At 44.9% G+C, this 25,597-nt stretch overlaps 1 protein-coding gene across 1 annotated transcript in view; it reads right to left on the bottom strand.

Annotated features, from left to right (window-relative positions):
- Positions 1–25,597, bottom strand: part of arap2 (ArfGAP with RhoGAP domain, ankyrin repeat and PH domain 2) — a 50,717-nt gene that overhangs the window by 16,245 nt on the left and 8,875 nt on the right. Inside the window, exons 8-15 of the mRNA XM_085906485.1 lie at positions 20,934–21,054; positions 17,052–17,236; positions 13,443–13,549; positions 11,754–11,953; positions 9,019–9,104; positions 8,768–8,950; positions 5,538–5,712; positions 3,853–3,978 (exon numbers count right to left, since the gene is read on the bottom strand). Of these exons, the coding sequence (XP_085762611.1) occupies positions 3,853–3,978; positions 5,538–5,712; positions 8,768–8,950; positions 9,019–9,104; positions 11,754–11,953; positions 13,443–13,549; positions 17,052–17,236; positions 20,934–21,054 (1,183 nt within the window). The remainder of the gene's footprint in view (positions 1–3,852; positions 3,979–5,537; positions 5,713–8,767; positions 8,951–9,018; positions 9,105–11,753; positions 11,954–13,442; positions 13,550–17,051; positions 17,237–20,933; positions 21,055–25,597) is intronic.

The raw sequence follows: 25,597 nt of genomic DNA, 5'->3' as shown, positions 1-25,597 counted from the left end.
CTCAGTCAGCTCAGGAAACGGTCTAGGGCTGACGGTCGGAAATGTTCACGGCGTGCACGCAACATGATAATTGGGCCGAAGGTGAGCCTTTTTTTGATCAAAGTCCACAGACGCCTTCTTATCGGATGACAGTACAGTTGAACCTCAGATTTACAACAACCAAAAATTCGAAGCTTCTGAACGAAACAACGGACTCCGCATCCCCGAAACAACTTTCGGTTCGGCTCGACACGCTAAACCGCGTCTCGGGGCTAGCCGACGGCGTCCCCGCGTCCCCAACCGTTCCCAAGACTAGTTCATGCAGTATTTTTATTTTAGTATTCTTATTTATTTATTTATCATTTTTATTCTGCTTATTTGAAAAGATATCATATATCAATACAGCCATAACTCATAAGTGACAAATTATTATGCAAAAAGTGTCCGTTGCTGCTATGTCAGAATAGATTGGGGAAAATGTTTATCCGACTCGCATCAGTTTTCTGGAACAAATTACGGTCAAAGTCAGAGGTTCTACTGGATAATTATTTTCCAGCGGTGAGAGCCGTTAACACAATAAAAATGGTAAGAAGAGTTTACAGGCTAACTTTCAGCCAAACTTCTTCCATTTCTTCTTCTGGTCATCCAAATTGCCCTGTGGTGCCACGTTGCACCCCACAGGTCAGTTGTGTTACTACATCAAATATTCATTGTTCCTGTATATTTGTTGCAGTTTGTGGGTTGATCGTTTGGCAATTTTTTTTTTCTCTTCATGAGTGGTGTCGCTCACATTTAAAATAAAAAATAAAAAATCAACAAAGACAAATCAGAGTTCTAGCCAAAGATGTCAAAACTCCCAATGTTGACTATATAAGCCTTCCTTAGGCACCATTTTCTTCTTCCTTTCTATGGTGGGATGCCAGTGGCTTTACACAGCAGCACAATAATGGGAACAATAGCACCTGATTTGCAATCAAGCAGCTGTTCCGCCTTCCAGACGGCAAAGACCCCCATGGCCGATCAACTCTCCACGGGGGTCCCCCGACTAACCCACCAGAGATGAAATCTGCGTTTTGCTCGCCTCCGAAATGGGCCAATTAACCGGCGAGAGAAACCCAGAAGCTCCCGTTGGAATTTTGACAACGAGGAACGTCTATTCGGGCTAATCTCTCACTTTGAGACGTTCAATAAATGCTTAAGTGTGCAAAATGAGTCGGCTGATGAGACTAATCGACACAATCAATATGGCCGTTATACCCGGCCATCGTTCATCGACATTTAAGAAGAAATCACACCGAGTTTGCCAAACAAACCCAACTGGAATGAACCGGGACTCATTAGCAAAACAGACGTCAACAAAGCCACAAGACAAACGTCTACAGAAAGAGCTAACAATGTTGTGGGGAGGAGCGAAGCCACCGGCGGCCATCTTGAGATGCCAATCTCTAAACCTGACTAACTTGAATAGATTGATTTCCTCATTTTCTGTTCCTATGGCAAAAAAAAATCCACCCTTTGCGCCAATAACGCTAGAAAAAAACACTACGTACACATTTCCTCGCTGAGGACAAAAGTTTTAGTTTTCACTTAAACACGGCCAGAATGTTGTTGTTTTTTCATCAGGGTTCCTTCGATGTTGCAAAGCCAAATATTCGCCAGCAGTTTCAATAGTTGTCGACAGTTCTCGTTTGCCATCTTTTGCAACCTTTAAGGAACCCCGACGAATAACCAACATCCGCTACAACCGCAAACCTGATGAGATACGGGCTTCATAAGGTGCAGACGAGTGCCACTTCAATATTCGCCTGAACCATCAACAATGAAATGAAAACAAAGCCCATCGGGACAAATGTTATTATATTGAGGAAATCTACGTAGGTGCACTAAAGAACCGTGTTTTCAGCGAAAAAACAACAGAAGTTGTAAGAATAGCAACGCAAGATGGCTGCCCTCTGGCTTCAGCTCACTCGTTAACTGCCAATTACGACTATAGACGTCCATTTTAACTGGACTGGCACTGAATGAGTTAAAAAAAAAAAAAAAAACTGCCAGGTCCATTCGACAGACTATGCCCAGGACCCCGCTTCCCCCCCCCCCCCCCCCCCCCCGAGGCCCCGCCCATCCTACTGCCAATCATCTGCCTATCTCTTCACTGAAGACATTGTCCGTGACAGCTTGTCAGAGAGCTTGAAATGAAAGTTGAAACGATGAAAGCGTTGCGAGTCCGAGACAAATTACCGCCTACGGACAGATGTGGGAAAAAAAAAAAAAAAACACTATTACCTTGGTACCTTGAATGAATTTAAACATTATGGATCTATTCCAGCAATCCAAATAACTCTAGAATTTTTGTCCTCGGGCAACATTAGGGCCATTAAAAGGGCCTTCGAAAACACAATGTGTCACGCCGATGTTGCCCCAACTAGCCTGAATTGCTAACTTGAGTTGCTCACTCTTTAACTGCCATTGACATCCATTTTAACTAGAGCTGGCACTGAATGAGTTAAAAACAAAATGTATCCACTTTATAAGTCATTTCTATTTATTTTCCAGGGACCGCTCTCTAATTTCACAGCGAAGGACATACATCGTGTTTCGGACAATTGTCCAGCATGTACGGTGAAAAAAAAATAAAGTGTCTTTATTGAGCCCCGAGCGCACAGCATGAATTATTCAGATCCGGGGTGCATCTATAGACCTTCAAAGCATTAGCCGTCCCGGAGTAGCTCACTCAAAGCAGCGCTCGCCTGCGTCGAGACAGGTTTTTGGATGAGCGCTAAAAGCACGTTTGGAGACGTTTTTGTGAAATGTCTAAAAATGTTCCCCACTGATCCCATTTCACAAGACAAGAGAGTGACGATCAAATGGCAGTTGCCAAGCGATCTGCCTTCCTGCTCACTTTCAGGCTGGAGATTTTCGATATGAGAGCACCTGTCTTTCCATTTTGACGTTGATCAGCGAAACCAAATCACTTTTTGGAGGGCTGTTTGAATGTGCGTCGCGGCCTCGGTGTAGCAAGAAGCTTCCACACAGTGTACCGCATGTACAAGATGTTCTCTTCTGGATTCTTCCACATTCCATCCCCCCCTTAACGGTGCAGGAAGCCCTCCACCCCCCGAAGGCAGCAACCGAGTGGGCTCCCTCCGCCAATTAGCCGCCAGCCCCGGGGACACTCCAGCTGTTTGCAGAGGTGGGACCACTGCGGAGCAGGAGCTGCAGGGGCTGAGGGAGTCGGAGGCACTTCTTAACTAGCTCGGAAGGGAAAAGTTTCCCAAAAGCCGCCGCCTTTTTTAGGTCAAACTTATCTGAAGTCAAATGTCGCCGATTCTGAGGCGTTTACATGATGTGGAGCGCCACATTGCACATGGCCGTCGTTCTCACGAGGATACAGGAAGGAGAGGTTGTAATGATTTCTAATTGCTATTTAAAAAAAATGTATAATATACTGAATTTTAGTCCTTGCATAACTTGATGAAAAGGGCCATCAATAATCGGTAAATCAAGTAAATCAGCATTCAAATATTGAAAAACAAAATGGTGGCTTTGCGATTTGCAAACTGCATACTACGCTATTTTTTTAATCTAAATTCGATTCATTGTAGAGGAATGCATGTCAATCGGGCTTTTTGTATTTTTTTTTATGACTTTGAATTGGCAACACGGGCAGCCGTCTGAGCATCGCCAGCTTCCGCGGGACCTCCATCGATTGTTGTGACCTGGATGTTTGGCTTTGGGATTAAACGATTGCCAGTTGGACAGCTGACGGGCCGACACTGAGTGATCGATGAGCGCTTAAGTGGAGCGGACCCCTGACCACGGCGCACTTCATCGAGGCTTCGTCGACCCATTGACAGGTCTTGTCGGGCCACTCACCGTCTCCCCTGCGCCGATCCGGCAACATCCGGCCTTGGCTCGAGGAGATGAACAGGAAGCCGTCCATGAAGCGGGGCCTCTCCGATGACGATGCGTTTTCCGACCAAGGATCAAGTCTTGGGAAATCTGGTGGGAGGAAAAAAAAAAACGCACGATGAGTGATTTATTCTCAACTCTTGACGCATATAGACGTCAATGTCAGTGAATGATGAATTACAACTTTGACGTTTATATGTGTCAATGGCAGTGAATGAGTTAATACTCAGGAATATTTACACACACAAATAAGAAGGCAGACTGTATAGACGTTACACTGGAGGTCCAGAAGCATGAAAAAAATATGGATGAACGAGCGTTTGATGGCCTCAGCTTCTGATAACAGGCTTGCGCTTGTTAAAAATGACACGGAGGACGACCTTGGAAAAAAAAAAAAAAAAAAAGAATCGCACAATAATGAGGATCTGGGGGTCAATTGTATTTAGATTGTTTTTCAAAAATCATTTAGTTTATCCCAACTCTACGGTAGCATATGTAATGTGGTTAAAGTCGCGTCGATGTCAAAAATCCACACGCTCCTTCCGAATGCAAATAAGTCACAGTATGCGCTGTAACAAGCTCGCTTGCAAACAGCCCCCGCGGGCCACGAAAGGCGGCCTCGCTTAAGCCGGGACTCGGTGTCGCTGGAAGAGCCCCGGACTCCGCCGATTGGCCCCGTCCCCGGCGAAGGGAGCCCGACATGATGGAGTGCTCAATTAGCCATCTGGTCGCCCGTGGCAACCGCCGCAAAGCGCTACCTCGCCAGCCGCTGACAGCGAGGCCGCGAAGACGCCGCCGTGCAAGAATCGGGCCACACATAATAAATGCCGCTATAATTGGCTACATGTGTAAGGCAGGCCCGCTTCTAATGATAACACGGAAGGCAACATCCTGGACTGAGGGCCCTCCAACCGTAGTGGACTTGAAAACAAACCATCCAGAGCCGAGAGGAACGGGAAAAAAAAAAGGAAAAAAAAAAGGGGCTTGAAACTTAGCATTCAAGTCCACGTGTATATATATATATATATATATATATATATATATATATATATATATATATTCTTAAAATATTTTAAAATAAATATACTCCAAAGCAGGCCGTTCACGCCACCTTTTTTTCTTTTTGCTTGCTCCTAAATTATTTTTGTTTCATCCTCCGAGCGCCACGCGTTCTGTCAACAGCTATCGCAGCGTTGGCCGTGTCAAAATTAAAGATGGCCAGCGCAGCGACGTGGTCACACGTTTGTTGTGCCAAAATAGATCCGTTTCTTCATTTGTTTGTTTGTTTGTTTGTTTGTAGATCCCGCAAGAGAAGAAAACCAAAAGAATTTAGTACTCATAAAGAAATAGAACAGCCGAAGCTGAAAATCCACAAGGAAGCACCTCGGCGGAAGCCTTTGACTGAGAGGGATGGAGCCATCATTGAAGCCGCCCCGGGATGACATCACCCCCCCCCCATTCGCCTTTCAGCGGAATGTTCATTTGCAAACAACATCCCAAGGTGCAAGCAGGTGCGAGGAGGTGCGAGGAGGTGTAGGTGCGAGAACGAGGCCCGTGGGGGGGGGGGGCACAAATGAGTCGCGGCGCCGGCACAGAAAAAATAATTTGCAAGCCGGGGGAAATACGGACGGCATCGACTTTGTATTTACCCAAGAGCTTGTTCTGATGCAGGAACTCCATCTGCAGCCTTTGGCCGGCGCGCTGGGCCAGGAGGTACGGCGTGGAGCAGGTCGGGTCCCCGGTGGCGCACATGACATCTGCGCCGCTGAAGAGCAGCTCCATGCTCCGCAGCACGTCGGGCAGCACCACCGCGCCGCAGAGAGCCTGGACGCACATCAGAGCACAAGCCACGGTCGCTGGACGTCCCTTTCTGGCCACCGACTACGAAAAGTGTCACGAAATCATCATCTTTGCGAGACAGCGTTGAAGTCAAGTAGAAAAAATCCTAAACAATTGGTGAAAACGCAGTTGCATAAGTGTGCACACCCTGGCGTGTTCAGAATTGAGCGTTTGGCACACAGCCGCCATTATTCGTAAATGATAATAAATTAATATTATTTTGAAAATTATTGGGCTCGTCATTTGATTTTGTTGACAAAATGCTGACATTTCAACAGGGGTGTGTATAATTTTCCATTCCACGGTATCTCATCTGATTGAAAGCCGAGCCGCCCGAGGACAACGCTTCTATAAAACGCCGGCATCAAAGTTTAGGATGAAGTTCTGCACGCTGATCTCACAAGAGAAGTTAAAATAAGATCACATTTTAATATTTCCTGCACGACCCATTAAATGGCTAATCTTTTCTAGGGGAAACTAAGGAGCGGGGAATAGAATGACGACGAGCAGGACAAATGGGCCGCGTGAAATATAATGACACCATTTCAGAGCCAGGCGGGCGGAAGGCCAGGTAGAAGAACGGCAAGACGGTAAGTCCAAATGGACTATTTGTGTTTGCTGATGCGGCCGTGAGTTCAAATCCATCTTCAGCCTAAATGAACAAAGTGTGAAGCGCCGTCAATACTTTCCAAACTGGAATTGGGTTGCCATTTTCTACCTGCAAACGTTGAAGACAAAAAGGAAAAATATACCAAATAAAAGACGTGTCGTGGTTTTGCCAGGCAGAGCGACTTTCATCAACACAAAGCCACGTCGCAGAGCGCTTTGTTAAAAGGCTTCATCCGTCACAGGCACGAGAAGAAAAGCAGCCGGTCGAGTCGGGAAAACGTCCCCCCCCCCCCCCTCCGATCCCGCGTCCGTCTCTTCCCATCAATCGACTCCATTGATGCAACATTGTGGACGATGACCCGCGACAAAGTGGATCCACCGGCGGCGGAGGCGGCGAATCTCAACGAGCAACCTTTTGCCTTTCATGCAACTTGGCCCCGAGTAAGGAAGCGGCATCGATCGGCGTCCGAGCGAGGATGCCTACAAAGGCCTTATTGAGCAAACACCTGAAAGAACGACAAAGAACTCGCAAAAGGCCACCCAAAGTTAGGACTGAAACCATTTCAAATGATTTTTTTTTTTTCCACCTCAATAAGCGATTTGTTTTTCAAGGACCATGTACTTTTTATTAATCTGCATTATAAATGATACACAATTTAATCTCCGCTTCTGCTAATATAAAAACAGATGAACGGCGCATTAATATGAAGGACACTTGACTTGTCTTCTTCCAGTTTGAGTCGTTGCTTTTGAAAAGCAGCCGGGCAAAGTTTACTGGCGAGACCTCAGTTTATATGAATATTTTGAAGGTTAAATTGAATTATTTGAAATATGATGATGGCCGTCAATTAGACGAGGATTTTCACTATTGGCGGCTTGGACCAGTTTCTATCTCCCACGAATAAAAAAAAAAAAAAAAAAAACACCGTAGCATTTGTTTAGTAGCTAGTTTTGTTAGCCTCTTTATAGCATTAAGCTAGCACTATTGGCCAGTTTCTATCCCCCACGACCATAGCATTGACGCTAGTTTTGTTAGCCTCTCCGTTTTGCATGGTACGTTACCATGAAGCTAACACCACTGACCAGTTTCCATCCCCCACGAATATGTATTGCCAAACGACCGTAGCGTTGATGCTAGGTTTGTTAGCCTCTCCATAGTATTTTGCATGTTATGTTAACATTAAGCTAGCGGTGACAATGCAAACTGGCATTGTCGAATTGTCTTTGCTTTATGGTGTTTGAATGTCAAAGTGTTGCTGTATGTAAAAATGTGCTCAGGAGTCGTCACAAAACACGTCGAGGCTGCCTTCTTCCGTATCATTTCTACAAAATGACCTTGCGTGTCGCGGCAATTACTGCAGTGGCTGGTGGGATTTGCGTGCCGGCGTAACGACATAAGGAGGTCCTTTGACGCTCTCTTCTCTAGGTCACCAGACTCGCCGGAGGTCACCGCGATATGAGCTTCTAATAGGGGCCGCGGGAATAGGAGAGGAACACGCCAAAAAATTTGGAAGGCAAAGACTCCTGGGTGGAGGAGCGAATTTTGTCAGTAGTAATAATTGATTGATTCATAATTGATGAGAAAATAACTGAAGAGCCTTTTTTTACACCGATGACGCTTGGACTCGGAGAGAATTTCTCCAGATGGAAAAAGTTGAAGCCGGGCTGCCTTAGATGAAGGAGGCGGGCGAATGGTATCAGACATAAATCACTTACGTTTATTCGAATTGTAACGTGACAGTCGAAAGAGTCACCCGCCCGCTATACACGCCGACCCGGCGAATCCATAAACGTCTTTGGACTCCCCGAGGAAGAGGCTTTTTGCGCGGCGCTAAATAGATCCGACGCACAACTAAGACAAGACGTCCCGTGAAATTAGCTTCACCGGCGACGCTTATGCCGAGAATTTCTCTTTTTATATACATCGCTTGTGATTTATGAACACGCGCTGTGATCTTGCGGGGCAGCCATTTTTCAAGCGCTTGCGTAAGGTTGATCCCGTCCAAATCTGTCGAGGACGCTTCGAGTCGCTTTGATCGTTGCTGTTTGCCAGCGGTGGAGTCGACGATTCACGAAATTTCAGTAGGACAACGGAAGGTTTTGGGGAATATTTAGGGCATAGGTGTCAAAGACAAGGCCCGGGGGCCGGTTACGGCCCGCCACATCATTTTAGGTGGCCCGTGAAGACAAATTGTGCATGGTATTCGAAAATTTCAAATTGTTTTCACTTTTCACCTTTAGATATTGTTAGCAATTTTCATATTTTAAAATAATTCTTATCTTTAAATTATTGATTTCGATATTCTACTTTTGAATATTCTCACAGTTTTTATGATTATTTTAAAATTGACCATTTTAATGGCCCTCTGAGGCAAACTACGATGTGGCCCGCGACAAAAATAAGTTTGACACCCCTGATTTAGGGTTTCACCTTGTTGAGCTGCTCCGAGTCGTGAAGGCCCTCGAGGACTCGGCAGTACTTTCTCTCCCGGTACTTCCTGCGAACGAAAGTGGCGCGTTGCTCGTCCGAAGCGCCGGCGCAGAGCTCTTCCTCTGGGGGCAGTTGGGCGGCCCAGAAAGTATTGGCCTTCTGGTTGCCCACTTCCAAGAAGAGCTGAACGGGAGAAGAACCACACAATGGTCAAGATGTCGCCGCGTATGACGTCGGTGTAAATGTGCTACCTCCACCAGCTCGTTGCTCCAGATTCCGGTGTCCATCTTCAAGCTGCGCACTTTGGAGACGTTGTGGCCGAGCGAGCGGTGCTGCCCTGGCGACGTCGGAGAAGAAACAGACGGGTTTTAGTCCCCTCGGCGCTGCTTAATTGCAAATGAACGAAGCGCCGTTCATCGCTAATGAATCATGAGTAATTCATTGGCTTTGCTCGGCGGCCTGTTTATCCGGCCGAGCGGCTTCTCGGGGGTCGCCGGTGGCCGAAGTCCCGTGAATAATACATGAGACGGGGGAAACGTGCGAATGATTATACAGCGAGCGATGGCGGCCGCCGCGGATGGAAATTTGTCTCAAGTAGAGCAAGCTGCCTGGCGTGACACAAATTGAAGGCAACAGAAACAACTGGAAAAGCAGATGCCGATGCTAAGAAGCAAATAGCCATAATTGAAGCCCGCTCGGAAAATGTTTACACGAGTTCGTAGTTCAAACCAGCGTTTCCGAATTGTTGTTGTTGTTGGGTTTTTTTTACACCGAGTACTAACGACAAAAAATCCCCGGCTCTCCAAATACGTGACATACGTGTATACGGCAGCAGCGACTCTCGCCGATACGCTTTAACGACGCGCCGAGCATCCAGAGCGAGACATTAACGCTTGTTGTCGAGGAAACGGAGACGGCGAGCGTGTCGGTGCGCGACGGTGGCATCCGAACAGGCCAAATGTCTTCATCTTTCCCGGAGAAGCTCGACAGACGACAAAAAAAGGGCATTCCCATCACGCCGCCTCGTCTGGCAAAAAGGCCAAGCGGCCACACATTTCACCCCCAATTAAAAAGTTTTCCGGGCGACTGCGGTGACAGTGCACGAGGCGAGGCGAGGCTCGCCTTCCTCCTGCGGAATTGTCCTGCTCGCTCGCTGCCAAACGAGTCAAACTTTTATTACGCTGCGCTAAAAATAAAGCGGGAAATGTGTTGACAGGGGTGATGTTATTAAAAAGAAAACTCCCAAGGAACACTCAGCCATAATAGAAATAACAAGCCAAATATGGATTGAGGGTCAGTCCAGAGTTGTTGAACATGTTTATACTCTTGAGTAGTTTTAAGTTGTAATGACAGTGTTCGCCACTAGATGGCACACATTTGTTCAGAGCAGGGGTGTCAAACTCATTTGCGTCGCGGGCCGCATCGTGGCTATCGTGTCCCTCGGAGGGTCATTATGATTGTCAACGTCATCTATGTACAGTATAGGCTCCAAAACAAATTGACGAATAACTAGATTGAAATGAGAGACGAGTAAAAACTGTTCAAATATTTTAAAAAGACAAGTGGTATTAAAAAATGCTAGCAACATAAAATGATATGGTAGGCCGTATCTGGCCCCCGGGCCTTGGGTTTGACACCGATGCTTCAGAGCGATTCCCCCCCAAAAAAAAGGCGTCTTCCGGGTAAAATAGAAAGCAGATGATATGTTGATTATTATTTGAACCAATTGCAACCACTGGAAAAGTTCAACAGTTGACAGATTCACCGCTTAGGAGTGATGCTAATGTGGACAATGGCGGCCGATGGAACAAGCGAGTTGGCCAGACAAATTTTTTTAGTAGCGTCAATGAGTTGATTATTATGAGAATATGCACAAAATGAGTGGCTTGCGGGAAGGGAAAAACTTATTTTCATTGTTTTGTATTTTGATTTTAAATATATTTCCAAAAAAACAACCCAAAAACAATTTGGATAGAGAAGAATAAGCCATTAAAATTTTGGGGGAGGATTTTCACGGGGTTGGCCAGTAAGCTAAAGTGACCCAAAATGGACCATTGGCGACTCTAAAAAGCTCCTTTTTAGGCAAGGCAACTAATGGAAATGTGATGGCATAAAAATTCCCCACATCAGACGATTAAAATTAATTCGCTTTTGCAGCGAGAAGGCCACCAAAAGCCAGCCTGGGATCATTTCTACCATTAGCTTTCTCATTACTTCTTCCCTCTTCCTCTTGTTCAGCATTTCTCTTTATTGTCCGTGACATCAGAGCGCTAATTAGAAGTGCGGCAAGTCATCGCTATTCCAGATGGAGCGCCGTCTCATTTAAAGGGGAGCGCCGGTCGGTCGGCCCCGCCGGGCGAGCGGCCGCGCTTCACGCTGGCGCTCTCTCTCGCCGAGCGTGTCGACCAAATGTAATATTAAACACTCCGGCAAATGAAATCATTTAAGGTTGTTTGAGAAGGGATGTTGGAGATCTGATGGCTGGCAATTACACGGGCTCTGCAAGAGGTGAGGAAAGTCGTGGCTCTCGGGCATGGAGCCACTAGTAGGCAGGCGTGGAGGGGAAGACCGAGAGAAGATTCAATTAGCCCAGCCAGTTTAAGGTTCCGATACTGTTGAGTGTCATACGAGTTAATTTGTTGCAAGAAAAAAAAAAAAGGTGAGCCGCGATTGGTTGGGACTTGGCAACTGTGGTGTTATTTTTAGTCGACAGCAAATGGCAAAATGGAAAAATGTTGTGTCCTACTAATTCATTCAAAAAAATTCAAACTAAATAAGAAGTCTCAGCTTCAGAAAACTGCTGAGCCGTGATTGGTTAGGACCTGGCATCTGTCATGTGATTTTTAGTCGAGGGCAAATTCCAAAATGGCCGCCCCTGAGATGAATAAAGACAGGTGTATTTGGCTTGTTCTATTCATATTCATCAGATCCGACGAGTTGGGCTGCACAGAACACACGTACACATGCACTGTTCCTTCTGACTTACTCTCACACTTCTTGCAGATGACCACGCCCAGGTTGAGCGACGCCCACTCCGGCTGGGCGGCGCGACAGTCGGCGCAGTTACGGTTGGCCTCGTTGGACCAGATCTTCTCGGCCACTTCGTAGTCGCACAGCGTCTCTGCGATGGATTCCCGAACCGCTTCGATCCACTCCGACTTCTCCTGCTCCGACTCGGCCGTGAAGCTGCACATAATCACGTTGGTCACGTTCTTCTTTTTAGTATTTGTATGCTGTGTGGTGCTATACCGCCTCTCATAGGTCAATCCCGGTACTACAACCCGCATAAACTCGAGCACGTGGCATTTTTTTTGCCAGGGGTTGTACTGTCAGCACTCCTGCGATCCGCCCTTGAGCTAAAGCGTTTAGCGACGCATTCATTTCAATCCGAGTGTTTTGCCACAAGTTTTCATTGAGCCAAACTCGAATGTCTTTGTGGCGTTGGGCGTCCTCGTCGCTTCCTAATTGTCATTCTCACCACTAATAAAAGTCAGCCATGGCAGCAAAACAATAGAAAAGCCAAAGTGAGTCTGCCCGGCCTAAAGTGATTAGATGATTCTCGGGGCTAATCCTCACCTTCAGCAGGTAGCACAAGACTCCCAGGGTGACCAATCGATTGTACACGCGCGCACACACAATCCGAGCCTCTCGGCATTCACCTCATCAAAACAATTGGAGAGCTCATTTTAATTTCACTTACTTTTTTTTTTCTTTTAAAGGGAGGTTGCTCAAAAAGGCAATTACGTAAAGGTTATTAACCAAAGTGCCAAACCGCAAGACCATTACGGACCCGTACACAAACAGATCGATTGGACGTACGGCCGAGGGTTGGAGGAACGAGGGAGGGTCTTACATAAATCAAGTCAATCTACAACAAAAGGCAAATGGGGGGGGGGTAAGAAAGTGCGGTGGTATTCGGCACGCACAAACAAACAAGCGCTGCTTTGTGCTGCTTGTGTTCTAAATGGGCCATTACAGCTCAAACAAGCAGCGCGCTTATTGATTGTCGGGCCTGAGGGAACGCGGAGTCGCCTCAAAGGTTCCGCAGATAGCTGCCAAGCTTCAAGACTGGGGTTCATTAAAAATAAATTAAAGAAATGAAAAGAAATCATTCCATACGGTTTGCTGTATTAAAACACTGACCGATGACATGTATTGAGTTATTGATTCACGATATCTGATTTTCTTTTCTATTTTTTCAAATGTTTAACCTTTTGTGTAATGAGTTTGTATAGTCATTTATTTATTTATGTATTTATTTATTTATTTATTTTTTTATTATTGATGTATTTATTTATGGAGGATAAATTTTTTTTAAATAAAACCTTATATAATAATATAATAAAAATACAAGTGAATATGTCAATTTCAAATGAATGTACACTGTTTACCATTTGTAACATAGTGCCAGTTTGATTTTATCAGCAGTGGCGCCATTAAGTATTGAGAGTCAATTCTAAAGCTGACATGAAATTGTAGTCATTTATTTCCGTCTTTTGTCTTCACTTCACTGCATGGCTGCGCAATTTTCACTTTTTTTTTTTTTTGTCCATTCAGATTGCAGCTTTTCTGTGTTGCCACGTAAATGTAACCTGCCTAACTAAAATCAGATCACGTTATCAATGTCATCAACTCAAAACATTTTAGTGAGACAAATAAAGGTTTGCAGACGTACCAGAAGCTCTTAAACGGCGTGTTGATTTCAAAGATCCTCCGATCGGCGTCTCGAATGCTGGCGGCCGTCAAATCCACTTCGCAGATAGCCAGGCCTGCCTGATAGTCCTTGCGGAACACAAAGCACAACGGGAATTGGCCAAAACCATTTCCAAAACCGATATCGTAAAACAAGCTGATTGATACTTGTTCATGCCGAATTGATCATCTTTGTGTTGAATCAAAACACTTTGTTTTGACTTTGGAACACTATTAAATAAATAAATAAATAAATAAATATTTGAAAACTTGACCAAATAAAAAATAAAAAAATAAAAATAAATAAAATTTTCTTAAAAATGGATCCACAAATTTACATTGTGGCATTTTCTACACTGCCAAATAATGACCCGTTATCCGATAAGGGGATTGAAACTCAAACTCAATTAATTGTCAAAAGAATCCACAATTAAAATAACCGGCATGACAATTTGACCCGTTGGAAGCCCGAAACTCGCTTCTGCTGATATGAAGTATTCACATTTGCTTTTTCTTCCAAGCCAGACGCCGCATTTAATTTGTGCGAAAGCTTCGTACACCTTGAAGCAAATATATCAGGCATTGCGAGAGCCATTAGTCTTCGGCAGACAGCATCTCAAGCTTCGGTTTCCAGGCCAAAATTAGACACCCGCTCGCCCCCTCCCCCCAAATAACGCACGATCACCTGCTTGCCTCATTAAAGTCACAGCTCGTTTTTTCCCGCACCGGCTTGCAAAGTAATTCGCTCTCATCCAAGCTAACAAACACAGAAGGAGAGAAAGCTACATTTACAACAGCCGCATTGTCAGTCTTGCTTTTTTTTTTTTTTTAAGGATAAAGAGTCCCGCTCGAAATAGTTTGTGACAGGCAATCACGCACACGTCGTCATTGGCCTGAACCGGGTCGTCTGAGTGAGGATTGTACTTAAAACTTGGGGAAAAGGCAGAAGGGGCATCTGAGGACTCCCAACAACCTGGAGGACAAAGATAGAACCAAAAAAAATAAAAAAATGATGACGATGCAGACAAACTGCCCCGGAAGCCCGATAAGCTCGCAAGGTCCAACGAAAAAGAGGGCGGCATGAGTGAAAGAAAAACATTTGTGGTCATCCCTCAAAGTAGCAGAGAAAGTCGAGAGGTGAGCTGACAAAAAATGGGAAAAAAAAAATGGACGAGGCCACATTGGGCTGTGCCAATCAAAATTAAAGACCGATGATTAAGACTTGTATCCCAGCTCGCATTGCGGAAAAAAAAAAGAAAAAAATGTAGAAAAAAAGTGAAAAATGAATTGCATGTTGCAGCCTAACTTTTTTTTCATCCCTACTGACAATGAAATTCCCGGCTGACAGTTCACGATGCTTTAAAAGGATATTAGATTTTTTTTTTTTTTTTTTAATTCAAATTGTTTTATCAACTTTAGTCTCCACTTCTTAAAAGAAAATTTTGGAGGGCAAAGATTTGGCACCTCTTATTGCTTTAAGACATAAAATAAAAGGGGGCAGAGTACGAAGCCCAGAGGTTTCTCAAATGTAGCGACCACATGTGAGAAGCCGTCTGTCTCTCCATCGGGAAACATCAGAGTCGTCACCTGGATACGCCTTTTACTTAATAACCGTCAATTCTGCGAGGCAGCCAATTAAGGTCGGCAAGTCTCGCAACACACGTGCACAAGCTTCTTGGCGGCAGGAAGTGATTGGCGTGGCGGTAAAAATAACTCACCGAATTCCCAGGAGCCAAGGGAACCTTAACAGCGCTTGAGGAGAGACGCTATGAGGAAGGGGGGCTAATTAGAGTTCAAGAATTGATGTAGTAGTTGGGACACGAGGCCATTCGACCTGAGAGAGGAAGTGGTTGGTCGGCAGGCAATCACAGCTGGGGGGGGGGCAGGGTCAAGCAAACATTTTTGCCTGAAAACTCATTTCAAAAACCATATTCTGGACAGAGTATATTTGATGGATGAATCAATAGGAGAGTTGAATCCAAAAATAATTGTTCGTGACAGCCAGGGCTGAACAAGTAATCGAATTTAAATCGACATTGCAAAGTAGTCGAGTGCAATTTTCAAATCACTGCAGTTTGGGGAAAAAGTACCCCAAAAGAAAATGCTTCATTTCTTTTGGTCAGTTTGATTTATTTTCTTGTAATGACTTTTTTTCACTTCATTTATTTGGATAGAAAGTAATATTGCTGCCATCTCATTCCAAACCAGGTCATTGTTTAAAATTAACAAACTCATTCGGACTTTGTTCTTCGTTTGCTCTCTAATGTCAGAAAATGGGCAAAAAAAAAAAAAAAACGTTGATCAATGTTTTCCGAAATAAAAGTTTGCAAAGGTCTTATCTATCTTGATCAACGGAAAGAAGAGCAAGGTCTTGCTCACGTCTGACTTTGTCAGCCTTCGGACTGTCTTGAATGCCCTCAAATGCGGCCCGCGACCCGTGACAAATGAGTCCGGGGCGGCGGCGGCAGAGGAGGAGCCGGCGCGCCCGTCTTTCCAATAGCTCCTTCATCATCTTAGATTAAATACTCCACTCCGCTGAGCCCCAACGGGGCGAGTCTCTACTTCCCACTCTCGTCTTTTAGCGTTCCATCTCTCCACGACCTCGCCGCACACACACACACACACACACACACACACACACACACACACACACACACACACACACACACACACAGACAAAGCCAAGATGCGCAAACCCGCACCCCGCCCGCCCGCCCGCCCGCCGCCAGATTGATCTCCAGCTGTAAAAATACAATTAATTTAGATTTTCTCCCGCCTTGATCGGAAATGTGCTGACGCGGAGGGAAACCCGAAAGCGAAATCTAACCGAGATGTTTGCTCGAGCTAATGAAGAAAATAATGAAAGGCAAACAGCACAACAGCGGGTGAAGGCAACGTCTGCCTGTAGCGGTCTCAACTCCAGAGGAAATAGCATCAATGCCAACCTTCTGTCCCAGCAGGATGTAAGAATATCAGGACTTCATTAGACTCGCTTAAGAGAGCGAGAGTGCCGAAAAGAAAGCTGATCGTGAGCGATAGGAAGAAAAAAAAACTATGCGGCGGCTTTGAACCCTACATGAAGAGACGTACCGCTTCTCCGGTCGAAGTTTGTGGGCCCTCGCTCGGGCTGGTGCTCAAAATCGTTTCGCAAGAGTGGGATGTTTTAAAAAAGATCATTCATCAATCAAATAAAGAAATAAATTCAATTCAATTGAGAGAATCAAAGAAAATAGTTTTTGCATCAATTCAACAAACATTGTGCTGCACCTTCTGGCCACACGGGGGCTTGTATACGCACGTAGATTTCTAAGAAGACAGACGCCAAAGCGCAGTAAGAATCAGTAATATTAGCCATTCTTTGCGGAGGATAAAGAAAATACACGTGAGCGTTATTTGTGACTCAAAGGGTTATAAGAATGCAACGGCAATTTGTTAGCCCATCCGTGTTAGCATTAAGCTAGCAGGCTTGAAGACAACTTTTTAAGAATACACAATTATATCCAATACTGTATTTTGGAGGGATACAACTTTGTTCCATATTCATGACTATCTGTGCTTCATTTTGACGCCGCCACGGCGTTGGCGAGAGTACCTGTTCAGTTTTGCAGAGCCGGACTTTGCTGGCCGCCAGGGAGACCAAAACTCGGCCTTTGTGGGGGCGCAGCTCCAGCATCCCGCGCTTACTGGTGGAGGAATGGCGGCGCAGGCCGAAGCTGTCCGGGAGCCACGCCACCGCCGCCGCCGTCTGAAGACTGTCCATCCATTCGCGGCGCTCCCCTACCGACAAAAAAACATATTTAGCCAAGGAAACATTCAAAGACTTTCGTTTCATTTTTGTCCGCTTTGAGGACGAAAGCCACTTGGACAGGATCAAGCGCAAGCGGAGAGAAAAAAATGATATCCTTGAAAGCTGCTTAACAAAGATTTGAACGCCTCGAGCTCATTTTTGCAGCGCAAATTAGAGCGAGCACAACAGTTAATTAAAATCAAATGAAATGTCATCGCCATCAAGTCCGCGACTCCAGCAGAGCTGAGCGATTTGGAAAAATTGCAATAATTGCATTTTTTTTCTCTCTCTCTCAATATAGCAATTGCAATTTCAGATGTCATTCTTTTTTTGTCTCAAGGTCCCCTTCCTGACACGTCGTTTTCGAAGCGTTCAAAGCAATTTGAATTGGCCCCGACGTTCTCTGACGTAGTCCAAACAGACAAAGCGAGCGCAGGGGAAGCTAAAATGGACTCCGAAAGGAGACAACCTTGGCCAAGCTCCCAGGCAGTCCTCATCCAACACGTGAATATTTCATGTTAAGGAGTATGTGCTTTTTGAACGCACCCCCCTCAGAGAAGCGACGCCAACGTACAAACGGATTGATGTACTCTCAACACGAGTAAACACACGCCCCGCGAGGTCCGGGATAGACGCTGCCCGCTGTGGCAACACTTTACCACGGAACAGAAAAAGAGTGGAGGCAAAAAAAAAAAAAAAGAAAAAACTCATTTACATCAGGAGCCAGTCGGGTTGAAGGTCTTCGCTCTCTGAATGGCCATTGTGTCAAAAAGGTAAGCAGAGCTGCGTTGAGGTTTACTGAATGCACAGATGAGCTAATGAAGATTCAAAAAGTCATAAGTGGAAATGTAATTTTTCCGAATCAAACACAATTTTCATATTTTAGGGTTCTCGTTAAAAGCGTCAAAGCTAAAAGTCATTTTGAATTTTTATGTTCAATCTTTTTTTATTATTATTATTTTTTTTTTTTTCTGTCGTCAACATCTATTGAATTTGTAAGTTCAATTCTTTTCCGATTTTTTTCCTTTGCTGAACGGCTCGGTTGTAATTGCACCGGTGGCGGGCGACCCGGGGCACGTTTACAAACGTAGCCGCTTGTATCAAAGCGCCAAATCTCTTTCACGACTGACCTGGCTGGCGCGCCCTCGCCTGAGTGACGGGCAGCCTTCTCAATGAGCTGTCAATCATCTGACGGAGCTGACATCGTCTCCCCGCGACCTTAATTAGCTTGCCGACATGCTGACCCACTTTGACCTCCCAAATTTCCTCTGAATTCACAATGGCCACCGCATCCATAATGAATGGCGTCCTCCATTACCGACTGCTTTTTACATCAGCGGCCTTTACTGTTCCGTTCTCGGCCGGCTTTTTGACTTCCATTACCTGTCTTGCTCTCAACTATTTGCTTCGTATTTTATTCAGGGCTTTCCTCCCTCCCACCCTTTTTTTTTTTTTTCTGGGCTGTCAGTCCCAGGGAGGAAGGAAGCGGCGGACGCGGGCGAGCGGCGTGTTAGCATGCGCACGCCTGAGCGCTTGTGTTTTGAGTACATTTGCTTGTTGTTTGGCGAGTACACCAGATCGTCCGGTGAAGACTTCGGCTAAATTCATTTCATTTACAGTCGCCTGTCCAAGCATGGCCAAAACATGGATGAAACTTTTATGGGTTTTGACACTGTCTGTATTTAGAGTTTATGTTCCCACGACAATACAAGGAGAATGTTGGATATTCAAAAAATGCTTTGGTTGAATATTTTACTGTTTAAATATAGAAAGGTTAATTGTTTATTTGTTACAGGCGATGCTGCTAAAGTAGCAGTTTAAGTCGCAGTTGTTTGAGAATCAATGCAAATTTTTGTTAGCATGTCCACCATTAGCACAGGTTTAATTTTTTTTTATGCTGTCTCAAAACGAAGGTGGGTCTGATGAGGATCGGTGGAAGGCAAAACTAAATGAACAAAAACACAGCTTGTCAATTTACGTGTATATTGATATGATGGCATATGTGCTTCAAGAGACTTGGAGAGGTAAAACTCTTCAAAAATGTAGATGCTGACTTTAGCTAAAAAAATTTTTTTTTTTTAAAACTTGCTTGTTGTGCGTTCAGGGCTGCAGAGCTGATTTCACTTTTCTCAAGGAGAGAAGAAGTGAGTAAAGTGGCTTGAAAGGAGAGCGAGGACCACTCTGCGCTGGGCGACGAGATCTTAAAAGCCGCCCACGCGGCCTCCATCAAAAGGAATAGAGCCAAAAAAAAAAAAAAAAAAAAAATGAATGCTTGGTCCTCTTGTTTGCTTTGCTTTGTTTGTCATGGATGGTACGTTATGGATTCTGTTTTGTGGCACATGATCTATCTATCTATCTCTCTATCAATCTCTCTCTGTCTGTCTGTCGATCTATCGATAGATAGATCATGAAGCATGAAGATCCATCCATCTATCTATTTATCCATAGCTAGCTATCTATAGCTAGCTACCTATCTATTGCTATGTATAGCTAGCTAGCTATCATCCATCTATCTTTCCATCCATCTTTCCATCCATCTTTCATCCATCTTTCCATCCATCTTTCCATCCATCTTTCCATCCATCTTTCCATCCATCTTTCCATCCATCCATCCATCCATCCATCCATCCATCCATCCATCCATCCATCCATCCATCCATCCATCCATCCATCCATCCATCCATCGGTCCGTGACAGTCAATGATTCACTCCTTGCTGCTTTTGCCTCCCTTCGGTCGCCACCTTTACCTCTTCACTACCTGCCTCACACATGAACCCCCGCCACCTTCCCCTCGATTATTCCTTCACTTCCTCCGGCCGCTCGACTCTTTATGTTCAGCAGCTCCTTTACTCCGCTCCACTAACTTCCCTGGTTTGCCATCAGCCTCCTCAGGTCTTCCCGGTTCTGGTGCGCTCCCCAAAGATTGATGAGTCTTGGCTCCAAGGCGAGCCGGCTCGTTTAAAGATGCATGAGGGGATGAGGCCGGCTATCTGGCTTCTCGATGCAAGCGCTCGCTCCAAAAAGAGGGGCCACCTTGGTGCGAGGCCGCCCGCCCGCCCGCCCGCCCGCCCATCACGGCGAAGGGGAGCCCCCACCTCACAAGGTCGTTAGAGTTGACCAAAATGAACAAAATAAGAATTGAAAAACAGTTAAGAACAAATTGTGAGGGGGGTGGGGGGGACTGAAAGTCCACCATCTGATCACAAAAACTACAAAGGTCCTTTGTTTAATTTTGTCAATTTGAGGGTCGATTTGTGCATGCTTGCTCAATAGTTCATTGAAATGGCAACTTTTCAGTTTGTGAGCTGACATTGGACAACACTGCCGCCTGCTAATTATTTTGCCTTTTATTATTTTTACCACTTATTATTTTGGATCTTATTCTATATTATTATCGATATATATGATGTATCTATATTATTTCATAGTTATTTTCTTGATTTCATCATTATTTTTTGATGATGATTATATGTCTTATTATTTTATCATTATTTTGAGTTATTTTATGAAACTATTATTTTCAACTTTTTGGAGCAATCTGACCCACGAGTTGTTGTTTTTTTGTGTAATATTCGTCCTTGGCGTTAACACCACGTGAACGACAAATTCAACGGCAGCCACGATAACCGAGGTGTCGCTTCAGCAGGCGAGATAAGGAGAAAGCGGGAGAAAGCGGGAGTCCGTACCTTCTTTCTCGGCTCGGAAGACAAATGTGCGAAGCGAGGTGATGACCTCAAACTTGTTGTCACCGAAAGGTTGCACCTGGCGGACGGCGGAGGCCTGAATCATCCCTTTGGAGTACATTTCCTGCACACGCAAGCAGACAGCACACACTAAATAACTTGGCAAATACCGGCAAATTGGAATGGCATTATCGAGCTGTTGTTCTTTTCTCTATCAAGTCGGAATGAGGTTGTTGGGTCGGGTGTGTGTGTAATTGTCGCATCGCTGCTGCTTTTGGATCGGATTCAATTTTGAAGCGCGGCTGACGGATATGCTCATCAAACTCGAGGCATAAGCCATCAATACGCCATCATATTTATTTACAGAAATGCCTTCCCTGTTTGCCTCTGGAGCAATAACGTTGATAAAAGGCGCACAAGCTCCTGAATGAGAAGCGCTTGAATTAAAACCTGCTGCCTGAGAAAGATGACTTTATTAGCGCTGCTGATTTATAAAAAAAATTATTATTTGGTTTTGCAATCGAAAAACGAGAAAGAAAATCCTAGCGGCCCAGGCAAAAATTTAATAAATAAATAAGTAATAAATAAATAAATGTAACTAATATAGCCCATATTTCAAAAAGTGTACATTGTACCTTCGTCCAACTGCGACTCACTGGGACGAATTCCCAAAAAGGAGTTTGGCAAAATCAAGCCCTGAAATTCATCCAAAATGGCTGCTTCAATTCAAAATGCCCAACTTCCTGTACAATTGCGTACATGGGTCCTTGAGACACAAGATGCCCATTTTTATTTGATTTCAAGTCAAGTCAAGTTTATTTGTATAGCCCTAAATCACAAGCAGTGATTTGACTTTACCAAGATGGCAACTTGCCACAAATAAGCGTCTGACTGCAATCCACTTTCTTTTCAGTCTGCTTTGCAAAATTGGACAGAAACTTGCAGACGCGGCATTGGCTAAAGTGCCATTTGGCGTACTTTTCTGTGTTTTCCTTCCTCCAAACAAGCCAGGATGCGACACGTTTTTTTGGCGGCGTGAATGAGAAAACGCCATCGCAGGGCATCGTTCCCCATCAGCATTCAAGGCCTGATGTGACAAAGAAATGCCTTTAGAGCTTTGGGGGGGGAGAATAAAAAAAAAAAAAAAATGTTCTCCTAAGAGGGACGTGCATTATGTTACTCTAACGCTGTGAAAATCACTGGCTCGTGAGAAGAAAAATAAGAACGAAATTGCATTATTCATGCTCATCGTGTCATTATCTTTGCCAAGTAAAAAAAAAAAAAGGCTTCATTTTGTTTGCTGCACACTGTCCTACACGGGAGCAAATATGGAAAGGGAGGCGGTGAACTTGTGACTCCCACTTGCCGTTCCTTAATTAAGCTGCTGACCTTGCCATCCACAGAAGGAGAAAAAAAAAGAAATCAAGCAGCCAAAAATATCATCCGGCACAGTCGAGAAGGGGACGACGAGAGAAATGAGCTTCGTGTGAGAGGCCAAGGAGGAACGAGGGAAAGAAAATGGGAGATCCGAGGAGAGACGGCGCAAAAAAACGGCCGAGGGGGCCAGAGACCTCATCAAAGCTGGCTGCAGGGGGCTGGTACTAAAGGCAGCATGCTAACATCAGCGCTAGCGTTCATCTGTTTTCGAGCGAGCGTCTCAATTTGGTGGACTGCTCAACAAATTGGAAAATGTGTTCAAATACAACAAACAACGGTGGTAGGTTCATTTGGCAAATTCCATAATCAATTCACATAAATGTTTCAGTATTGTATTTCCATGCTTCACATTAAGTAGCAAGTGCTGGTCAGCAGCATCTGAAGCCCACACAAATTGGCATGCTAACATTAGCGCTAGCATGCTAACATTAGCCCTATTTGTTTTCGAGCGAGCGTCTGAATTTGGTGGACTGCTCAACAAATTGGGAAAAGATACTTTCCCTGGAGGCCTTGCCAAGGTGCAATTAGAAATAATAAGAGCCCTCTAACGACTTTGGCTCTAGCTAATGACACGTTTTGGCCACAATCTTACTTGTGTTCTTCTGTTGGGTCGTCGTAGCCGTGCGTGTTTGACTTATTTCTAATGCAACATTTTGTGGCACCGTAAGTTCATCCGGAGTTCCCTGGAATGTCTCGACAGATCATTAATCTAACTAAAGAAGATGTAGGGCTTCATGTAATGAGCTCTAAGTAGGCCAAAACAACTTCCTGTATGACAAATCTCTCATTTCAAATGTATTGCTTAGCGCTAGCACAAATACACAAACGTGTCATGTAAAGAGGATAAAGCGCATGAATCGTGTTTATTTGAAATACTTTGGACTAACACCGTTTTTGTTGCTTGGTCATGTGATATTGGCGAGCTGAACCGTGTATGGTGACGACCCGAGCCCCCGAGAAACCGTGATGTCATTTTCAGTCGCTAGCAAGTTGCAAAATGGCTGCATCAGATTTTTTTCACAAAACTAAAATAACATTGATCACAATGCAGACTAGCATCAAACATTTGAGAGCGCTGGATCGATGAGAAATTTCACATCAACTATACACGTCATCGATATGAACTGGGTTATCACTGGTTTTGAATCGTTTCATTTTCATTTGCACTGGCTTGTTTGCGCTTCATTTAAGCAATTCAAGTCAACGCAACGTACAACCGTTGATAACCTCACGTCGCAAAATTATTTTCTATAAACCAATGGTGACCAAAGGAGAAAACCGGCGTGCGTGGATAATGGAGCTTCGTGTCTGATAATTGCGCCACCAGTATGATTTAACGGTAATTAATTGTCTTAATTCCAGTTTGGGGGTCAGGCAGGAGAGAGTTGTTTAATTGCGACTTGCGCATCTATAAATACTCTCGGGGAAGGGTCTGATGAAAAGACGAGGTCAGGGGAAAGACACACACGTGCGCAGACGAGCCTCAAGAGGACAAAGAAGGCAATGAGGCCTAACTATCTTTTTCTGAGATAACACACTCACCTGACTCACCCCCTCCCACCCCCAATTCTTATTTCCCCTCACACTGACCTCCTCCCTCTCCACCGCAGAGGATGGGCGGGACCAATTTTTCCTGCACATTTCTCTCGTTTTTTTTTTTTTTTTTTCCCCCCTCTCCACACACAGAAAGTAAAAACAAGGCAGTAAACTTCACGGAACAATTAAGGCTGAGCGCTGGAGCTAAAGCACACAACAATGGAGGCACCATGTAGAGAGAGAGAGAAAAGCAGGGAGGAGGGCTTGCGGTGCAGAAAGAAAAAGAAAAAAAAAACTTTCAGCATATTTGAGATGGAGACATGAGGACACCAGCTGGTGGTACAGAAAAGCTCACTCAATCCCTAAGTGAGCCATTAAATCAAGATTTGAAAATCGCATCCATTTTTTTGGGGGGGGACAAAGCTGCTTGCCGCCCATTTCGTCGAACCTGCTGTGTTATTCCATTACATAAAAAAAAACGTTTTTTTTTCCTCTCCTTTCACTTGACACACTTACAAAAATTTTGCCCATTCAAATTTGTTTTTAGTTAGCCGCCTCCAAGTCGGTATTCTTTGAAAACAGTATTCACGGCACACTACTTGTGTGGCGCAAGGTTGTTATGGTTCATCGACACAAAATAAATTGAATCAAAAAAAAGATATAGTTAATTTGTTTCTTTTTTTTTTTAACATTCATAGATTTTGAGAACAATTCTTCAGGGTCACAGCAGGCTGCTTGCAAAGTTACCGCGGTTGTACTCCGAACCGCACACGGCTGATTGATGCATTTTTGCAAAAGGTCGCCCGCCGGCGATGATGATTGACATATTTTGTCGGGTGCAGGTGTGGCAAGGAGAAAATAAAAAAAAAAATACAAATAAAAATTGGCACGCGAGATAAGCCGCCGGCCGGCGTTGCAGTAACTGTCAATGGAGGGATTTGCCGCATCAGGCTGACACACTGCAAAGACTGATCCTCAGTCCTCAAACTCTGCCCATCCTCCTCGTTTCATCCCTTCAAGCCGGGCTTTGGACACACACACACACACTTAGACGCACGACATGGCATATCAGCACCCATAGGACTAAATCTAAAGACCCAAAGCGTTCTCCCGAGCCAATCCCCTCATCTTGACGAAACCGGGCGAAAAGGGGCTGATTGATGAGATGGATCGGATGCGAGGCGGCGAGCCCGCGGGAACAAGTGAGACCGATGATCTCGCTCCTCTCCCACGCCACCTCGGCTGGCCCCCGATGATGACATCACCGGAGACCTTTCAAGCTGCGACTGTGATTAAGTGCGATTAGTTCTGTCTGGGGCCGACAGATCCCGTCGGATTTCACACTACAAAAGAGAGTTTGCGGGTGTTAAAAGTTTCTGAGCGAGGACAAGCATGGCAATGTTTGGTGTAGCGACCAGCGCGGCATGACGCCTCGCTTTGTTACCGACGGGCAGGTTAGCCTTTACTAAACGCGGCTGAGAGACTTGAAAGCGCAAAAACGTTCATGATAGTTTTGCCAAGGCCAAAAAAAATTGACCTGGATGATTGAGAACAATCTCAGGCACTGGTGCTCAGGTCCTTCTTTGTTAACTACAACCAAAGTTCCCAATCGATATCCGAAGCCAAGTTATTTATCGCTATTTTGTGTGAAACTCAACATTGGAACAAAGACAAGGACACGTTGTGCATTTAAG

The sequence above is a fragment of the Syngnathus leptorhynchus genome, chromosome 2 (assembly GCF_054491065.1).
Source record: "Syngnathus leptorhynchus isolate UIUO chromosome 2, UIUO_Slep, whole genome shotgun sequence".
NCBI classification, from domain to species: domain Eukaryota; kingdom Metazoa; phylum Chordata; class Actinopteri; order Syngnathiformes; family Syngnathidae; genus Syngnathus; species Syngnathus leptorhynchus.
This window is presented reverse-complemented; position numbering and strand designations above follow the sequence as displayed.